Here is an 8,052-nt window from a genome sequence, read left to right on the forward strand (position 1 = left end):
GACACCTTGTTAGATGAAATAACCATCCGACTTACAGTGAATAAACAATTTATAACGCAACAAATTTAAAGCACGTGCTTCACACCAATTGTTGACTTACTAATACACAGAGACAAAACAAACTCAAATTTAGTCAATCACTAACAACAAGACGAGAAAAACAGGCTTCTTAACAATATTAACCAGTCATTGTTCTTTTCCTTTTCCTTATGTTAACAAATACTTTCAGAAGTCAAACGCACCCAACAAGGCCCACAAGCAGCAAAACAGTTCAATGCAACTTAACAAAAAAATACTATGAACATCTAATCAGTGAAGGAACAGCTAGCCATGGACTTACCTTCAATGCGGGCGAGCATGCACACACGACGGTTGCTCTGGGTTTGTCGGCGGAAGACCACAGGCGACGCGAACACAACGGGACTTCAAATTCGGGAGCTGGCCGTTAGAAGAGAACGCGGGTTGCGGTTGGGCGAGGTGCACACGAAGGCTGCTCGTCTACACAATAGAGGCGCTCTGGAGGATGGTTGCTGCGGCGACAGGCAAGCTGGACGACGGCAAGCAGTACAGACGGAGCGCCAGCTGTGAGGGGTTCTCCTTCATGAACACCGTTTCAATTAAGAGTAGGGGAAAAGTTTTTACCACTAGGTCAAAAAAGGGGAGAGTGGATGGGATTATTATGATGTTAATAATTAGGACAATTAAAATTAGGATTTGGGGAAAAGGGGGTTACAGGTGTACTGTGTTATTAGTTTAATTGGACCAATTTTTAGAGTCTGTTGTTCATGGTGTTAAGATGGTCATTGTCTACCTAGCATTCTCTCTAAGTTTTTTATTTTATTTAAATAAAAAAAGTAACCCGAGGCACATGTCATGAGTCATGAGGGAGGAGAATTTCTCATGCCAGTCAGGTAAGAGAGATATAAGCAACGCTGAAAGCAGTTAAATGGCAGTTAGGCAACGGTGCCGCAGTGGTAAGTTAGTTTAAACCTGATTACTAAATTGCATCGTGCACTTAACCATGGTTAAGCAAGCTCACTCTATTATGTCCCCTATATATAAACCCTCCCAATCCATGCATCTTCTCCCTGGCTCCATTCCCACTCCTCCTCCTTCTCGAGAAAAACAACACCACACTAGTTTGTGTTCCCTCTGTCAGAGAGTGAGAGAACACGATCACAACAAAGCATAAGGAAAAGCTGTGACATACAACAATGGAGGTTCAGTCTCTGCGATGCTTCATCTCCCTCTGCGTTCTGCTCGCGCTGCTTTCAATTGGCGCCAATGCAAGCAACTACAACGAGAAACAGATCACAGAATCAAGGTAATTTTGCAGAGAAAGAGCGAAAACATTAAACTAAAAAAAATGGAGCTTCGAACTTCTTCCACATGCTTCGTGAGTTTATTGATTTATGCAATTGTAACAGAAACTTTTCTGCTTGTTTTTCGTCCTCAAATTTTACTTCTTTATTTGTCGTTTCGTCAATTATTAGAAAGAATGTAATAACTCTAGTGAGTGTGGTTTGGGACATGTTGTCTCTCTGAATTTCGGTGATGTTTGGGTGGAATGAACAGCAATGTAGGAGAAGCGAATTCGCAGAGCTTGGAGAATTCTCCAATGGCGAAAAGGTTAGTTATTTGTTTTTCCCTCTTATGAGCTTTTCACTGACGGCGTAGAATTTTCCATTCCATTACGACCGTCCATCAGTAGAATTGAGCTGTAACACCCGTTAGATTGGAATGTGTTGGAGTTGCAGGGGTTAGTATTTCGTAAATGAAACAATCGAGGACCCTCAGATCCGATCTGAAAAATCTGAAGCGTTAAAATAATGTTATTAGGGGGATATTGTAGTCATTTTAGGCTGTAAACGGTGTCGTTTCATGTGTTGAGTTCGTTATCTGATATTGTGCTATTTCTTGTTATTTCATGCAGTGATCTTTAAATTGTTGTCTACAAAAATTTCAGGTCAGATAATGATGATTCATCAAATTTGCATGCAGTTGATAATCCAGAGGAGATAGCTTCCATGGTTGATATGTAATGTTTCTAACTCTCTCTCAAATATATTTAATTTGTAAATAAAATTTCTGAGCTATACCGTGAGTGTTGCTTGTTTTCTAATTTCTGGTTATATAATTGGTTCGTCCTTCCTATTCATAAGGCATGTGATTGATTAATTAGATTTTATATTATTGTCTTGGAAGAAAGAAATCAGATGATCATTAATTAACACTGAATCAGTAAATTCAATATTCAAGACGGCAAACCCACTTGGTCTGGAAGTAGTATATACTGTAGCAGTAAACTAATAATGATTGAGGAAATAGTCGCAATAGAGAAGAATACCCTTAATAAATTCACATTTATTTAAGCCATTTTTTAGAAGAAAGGAAGGGTTGTAAGTTTTGCCTATACTTTTCCAAATATATAATACAACTATCCAAATGTTAATAAAAGTGAGTAAAGTGTCCGTGATTTGGGTTTGTTCATGAGGAAGCAATATTTCTCCCTCCCTAACAGTATGCAAGTAGTGTGTGTAATGACAAAATGTAAAAGCGATTACACAATAATTTGTTCGGAAACTTTACATACATTATTATTGCAAATTTATTTTTCCTTAAATATTAATTTTAGATGTCCTATTTAACGGAAGTTTATATTTTATACCTCAGATATTTTATCAAATAAATATACATACACCTAAACTATGTGCTAGCATCAGCAACTGATTCCCTATTTATGTAATTAATGACTCTTTCACAGTAGAACTTTATATATATATATATATATATATATATATATATATTATTAATGTTAGAGACAAAAAAATTTAAAATTTGTTAAATAAGATATATTTTAATTACTTTTGACTAATTTTTTTTGTTATTAAATATTTTTATATTCACCAAAGAAAATACAAAGAATTAATTTTTAATTAATTAATATTAACAAATTTTAAAGTTTATATTTATAATTTAAAATTAATAGTTTATGATTTTATAATCTAAAATTAAAATAAATTAATTAATTTTAAAGTTAATTAATGTTAGTTGAAAAAAAATAGTTCCCTAATATATTCCTCATACTTGCCGTACCACAAATCATCAAAATTCTCGCTTCATATTATACCCAGAAATATAATTCTTTCTTTAACTAACTCCATCACGTTCTGAAGTTCCTTTTCATAGTTCTAAGGAATCGACCATCATGTTCTACGTACGTAGATGAGATCTCTTAAAAAATGCTCGAAGTCTATGTATTGTATTGGCCAGCTGAAGCACGTGCAAATGTCTTGAGATCCGGCCATATCGCTCATAATAAATTTCTTGTTTTTTATTTCTATCCAAAAAAGATTTTCCAATCACAATTCCTATATTGATACCTAAAATTCTAAATTCGAAGTTTCATAACATCATTTGACGAATCACTTTTCCTTAACTAAACAGATGACTTAATTAATTTCCTCCTTATTACATTGAAGCTTAGCGGTCCCCCTTCATTCTTTTTCCTTGTCACATTCATTGGTTGAAACTAGCCACTGGTGAAAGTAAAAGCTACATTCTCCCATGTCTGCTTTGATAAAATATGTCCTTTTTTTTAATTTTATTCTCACTTTTTCTAAATTTATCAAGTGCACTTTCAATTCCAAATTAATCTGAGAGTAAATATGCCCGGGAATACGTTGTAGCAACCAAGGCAATAATATTATTTGCCAACAAACAACAGTTGGTAGGTGTGCATCAATTTAAACATCAAACTATCATTAATTAGATCAAATTATGGATTCTATTCATCATCCATAGTTTTTCATTCTTTAAATTTAAAGTGTCTAAGTAGCCAGTAACTTTAGTTTGAAAGAACATTTTTTCCAATTACTTGAAATTCTTCCAAATCCCAGGGGATTATTCAATACCAGTGGATCACTATTATAGATCATGGATAAATTAGTTGTATGCATCATCCATTTCTCACAGATCATAAGGTCCTAATTGCAGTCACATACCAACAGAGTAAACTTTGTGCATGTTATTATCAAACGCCTTTAACCCTCCTTATTATCTTTTAATTCGTTCCATCACCTATAGAGAACAAAACACAATGTTCAACTAACACAGATTATCAAAAGAATTATGCAGTCTCCACAACCTCCCTCGTGGGGAAGCCATATGGATGGGCTACCTGTCTCCAGCTTCTCCAGCCTGTCTATAAGAACACATCAGATCTAATTTAATTTCACTTTACCGCAACACGCTTTCTATACATAGCTTGTATTTTTATTTTTTGGCTCATCTAGGAAGCTAGTATCTGACACATCTACATTATTCAACGAGACCTCCATGAGCCTAATAAATGAAAATGACTTATATTCAGGAATTAATTAATAAATATTTTGGCTTGCACCACCGACACCCAAGGTACATAAACTATGCAAAAACAAACCCCCCAAACCACCACCACCACCACCACGACGTTGGCATTTATTTGTAGTAGGGAAAATGAGGTAAGATGCCAACCCCCCGATTTTCCGTATGCACCATATCATTCTATCCGTATTCATGATTAATGTAGACCCACATGATCTAGTCTCATCCGTGGTTGGTCTGTGGCTTCGATAATGTAATCACTGTTCAAACATGTGATTTTGTACAGTGTAAGCCTGAACTTCCTTATTAAACAATTTTTAAGCATTTAATTGAGTTTGATATTTTAATTCACTTTTAAATGTTATCGCTCAAATGTTTATTACGCTGGCATTGGAATAATTTAACATTCTTTAATGAGGAAACTATATATTAGTGTTAAGATAATTATATTTAGATTCTTTTTATATAATATATAGAAAACATATGTTGATATGTACGATAAGGTCCTACTACTAGTTATACGAAATTATGATGAATTATCAATTTTGTCAAAGTAAAAAAAAAACTAAAATAATATATTTTATGTAGTATAATAATTGTTTTAAAACTTTTTTTTTTCAAAAAAACAAGTCATCAGGCCATGTAAAATTATATGGAAAGTGAGTTTAATCTAATCATAATTCATCTTTTACTATATAATTTTTACTTTCTGTTTTTTAAAAAAAATTCTCTATTAAAGAAAATGATAAAATAAAGAAATATATGATATTTTCAATGAGAAGTGCTAGGAACTAACACTTTTGTTAAATTCTGATCAGCACTTAACCAAGAAAATTGAATGATTCTACATCATTAGATCAGTCTTACACCATTAAAAACATCATTAATAACTAATTGATGGCTAAAAGCCATAAAATCTATTGGCCTCTAGACTTTCTTATATTCAATTAATGCATACTGTTAACACTATATTAAGTAGATTTAAATTTAATATTTTTATACTGTCAATCCTATTTGGGAGGTATTCCTTGTATGCTATGCTTTTTTCTTTACTATTTGAATATAATTATGCTTAGTGTATATTAAAATTAAATATTAATATAAAATGTATTAAAATATAAATATATTAAAAATAAATTAAATTAATTTATATATAACTTTTTAATAATTAATTTTTTTATGTGCACTACATAATACTTTTAATTTTTAAATTAGAGAGTATTTTAATTATTTTGGATATATAATTTAACAAAATGAAATCATCCAAAAGATCATAAATAATGCATAATTATTAAAGGTGGTGATTACGTTATTGTTAAAAAAGTGCATATGATATCATTTTTTTATTCTTTTATTTTGGGAACAGGAGCATCCGCAATCACACGGTAAGAAGGAATCTGAACTTCTTCTCATGTGGGACCGGGAACCCAATAGACGACTGCTGGCGCTGCGACCGCCGCTGGTACCTCCGACGCAAGCGCCTCGCCACCTGCGCCATTGGCTTCGGCCGCAACGCCATCGGAGGCCGCGACGGCCGGTACTATGTCGTCACGGACCCGTCCGACGACGACGCCGTGAACCCGAAGCCCGGCACCCTCCGCTATGCCGTGATCCAAGACAGGCCTCTCTGGATCGTGTTCAAGCGCGACATGATCATCACACTCAAGCAAGAGCTCATCATGAACAGCTTCAAGACAATCGACGGCCGCGGCTTCAACGTCCATATCGCCCGCGGTGCCTGCATCACCGTCCAGTTCGTCACCAACATTATCATTCACGGCATCCACATCCACGACTGCATCCAAACCGGTAACGCCATGGTTCGCAGCTCTCCTTCGCATTACGGCTGGAGAACCCTCGCTGACGGTGATGGCATCTCTATCTTCGGCGCCAGCCATATCTGGATTGACCATAACTCCCTGTCTAATTGCTCTGATGGGCTTATTGATGCCATCATGGGATCTACTGCCATTACAATTTCTAACAACTACTTCACTCACCACAATGAGGTAATACAATGTTAAAAACTGTTTTCCTCAAATTAGGAATTAGGATGGTTGCTTAGCTTGGATTGAAATATTTTGTTTCAGGTTATGTTACTGGGCCATAGTGATTCTTATGTAAGAGACAAGCAGATGCAAGTCACCATTGCTTATAACCATTTTGGGGAGGGTCTAGTCCAAAGGATGCCAAGGTAACTAGTACTGAAAGTTTTCTCCAAAGTCATGATGATGATGATGATGGTGATGTTTATTATTATTAATTGGTATTCTCATATTGGTAAATCATCTTGGATTAGGTCACTTAAATCTTGGGATTTCTTAATTTCTGTTTTATATTTGTTATTTTAAATTCCCATTTTTTGTTATCTTATATTAGTGCTGGGCTCCGGGAGGTCCATTTTAAAATTGACAGCATTAGGCCTGAAAAGGTAAATAATGTGTTCGTCCAACAAAAAACTCATTAATGAGAAGAGAGTCCCAAAGTATACCCAAATAAAGAATGAAATAGAATTTTTTTTCTTTAATAAATTAATGATAATAATAATAAATTGAGTGAGTTTGAAAAAAGATGGTAATTGAGTGACAAATAATTCTGCATGCTTCTGAAACTTGTGCTAGCAATGGATTAATTGATCATCGGAATTGCAGGTGTAGACATGGATATTTTCACGTGGTAAACAATGATTATACCCACTGGGAAATGTATGCAATTGGTGGCAGTGCCGATCCCACAATTAACAGCCAAGGCAATAGATACCTTGCCCCTCTGGATCATTTTGCTAAGGAGGTAATTAACTTGGTTACTTAGTCCTAAGCGTGTACATTAACATTAATTAGCAGTGGCATTCAGTTGATCATGATGTTGAAACAAAACTTTTATCATTGAAACGTGGGAAAACGGATCTTCACAGGTGACAAAGAGAGTATTAACAACAGAATCCACATGGAAAAAATGGAATTGGAGGTCTGATGGAGACCTTATGTTGAATGGTGCCTATTTCACTTCATCAGGAGCAGGAAATGCAGCTAGCTATGCTAGAGCCTCAAGTTTGGGGGCCAAATCTTCTTCTTTGGTTGGAACTCTTACGTCTGCTGCTGGTGTTCTTAACTGCCGCAGGGGTTTCATGTGTTAATAATATGCAAACACTATCAGCCACCAATACAAACAAAGGAAAACTCAATTAGGAAAAGTGAAAAATATTAAATACAGAAGAGAGAGAGAGAGAGAGAGAGAGATGTAGGAAAGGAATGCAGAAAGAAAGTTCCTACTTTCCATTCCTTCTCTTATTATTGCGTTGTTACAGATATATTGAGTGAGATTGCAGCAATTGGTCATACCTACTGTTCCTTACTTTTTCTTTTCACTAGTTAGATATTGGAAAAAGATTGTACATTTTATGTCAAATGTTATCAAATTGTTTAACAATTAAATCAAACTTGATAAGATTGAAGTCATCACCGCCTCTAAGCATTCAAGTTAATTAAACATTGTCTCTTCAAGGTTGCTGCTACAAATGATTCTTGAAGATTAAAATCTTTTAACTAGTCATAGATATATCTTAGTTATTAATGTTGTAAATATATTATGGTTGCATTGTTTATCAAACTTAATCTCATACAAAAAAGAACGATGAACTTCAAATCTTTATATATTGGTTCAAAAGCATATGCAAAAGAATTAAAT

At 34.6% G+C, this 8,052-nt stretch overlaps 1 protein-coding gene across 1 annotated transcript; it reads left to right on the forward strand.

The window, feature by feature from the left end:
- Nucleotides 1–1,107: 1,107 nt before the first annotated feature.
- Nucleotides 1,108–7,730, forward strand: LOC130976413 (probable pectate lyase 8). The gene is made up of 7 exons (XM_057901279.1): nt 1,108–1,324; nt 1,576–1,629; nt 1,967–2,038; nt 5,732–6,374; nt 6,456–6,559; nt 7,017–7,155; nt 7,280–7,730. The coding sequence occupies exons 1-7, from the start codon at nt 1,215–1,217 to the stop codon at nt 7,499–7,501; spliced, it is 1,344 nt and encodes a 447-aa protein (XP_057757262.1). The 5' UTR covers nt 1,108–1,214; the 3' UTR covers nt 7,502–7,730.
- The last annotated feature ends 322 nt before the right edge of the window (nt 7,731–8,052 follow it).

This window comes from Arachis stenosperma, chromosome 4 (assembly GCF_014773155.1).
Source record: "Arachis stenosperma cultivar V10309 chromosome 4, arast.V10309.gnm1.PFL2, whole genome shotgun sequence".
Taxonomy (NCBI): domain Eukaryota; kingdom Viridiplantae; phylum Streptophyta; class Magnoliopsida; order Fabales; family Fabaceae; genus Arachis; species Arachis stenosperma.

What these genes read in the sequence shown, in the direction of transcription:
- LOC130976413 (XM_057901279.1), top strand. Translation starts at nt 1,215, where the DNA reads ATGGAGGTTCAGTCTCTGCGATGCTTCATCTCCCTCTGCGTTCTGCTC. An exon ending in AAACAGATCACAGAATCAAG is followed by an intron (nt 1,325 to 1,575) that starts GTAATTTTGCAG and finishes TGGAATGAACAG; the next exon opens with CAATGTAGGAGAAGCGAATT. An exon ending in ATAGCTTCCATGGTTGATAT is followed by an intron (nt 2,039 to 5,731) that starts GTAATGTTTCTA and finishes TTTTGGGAACAG; the next exon opens with GAGCATCCGCAATCACACGG.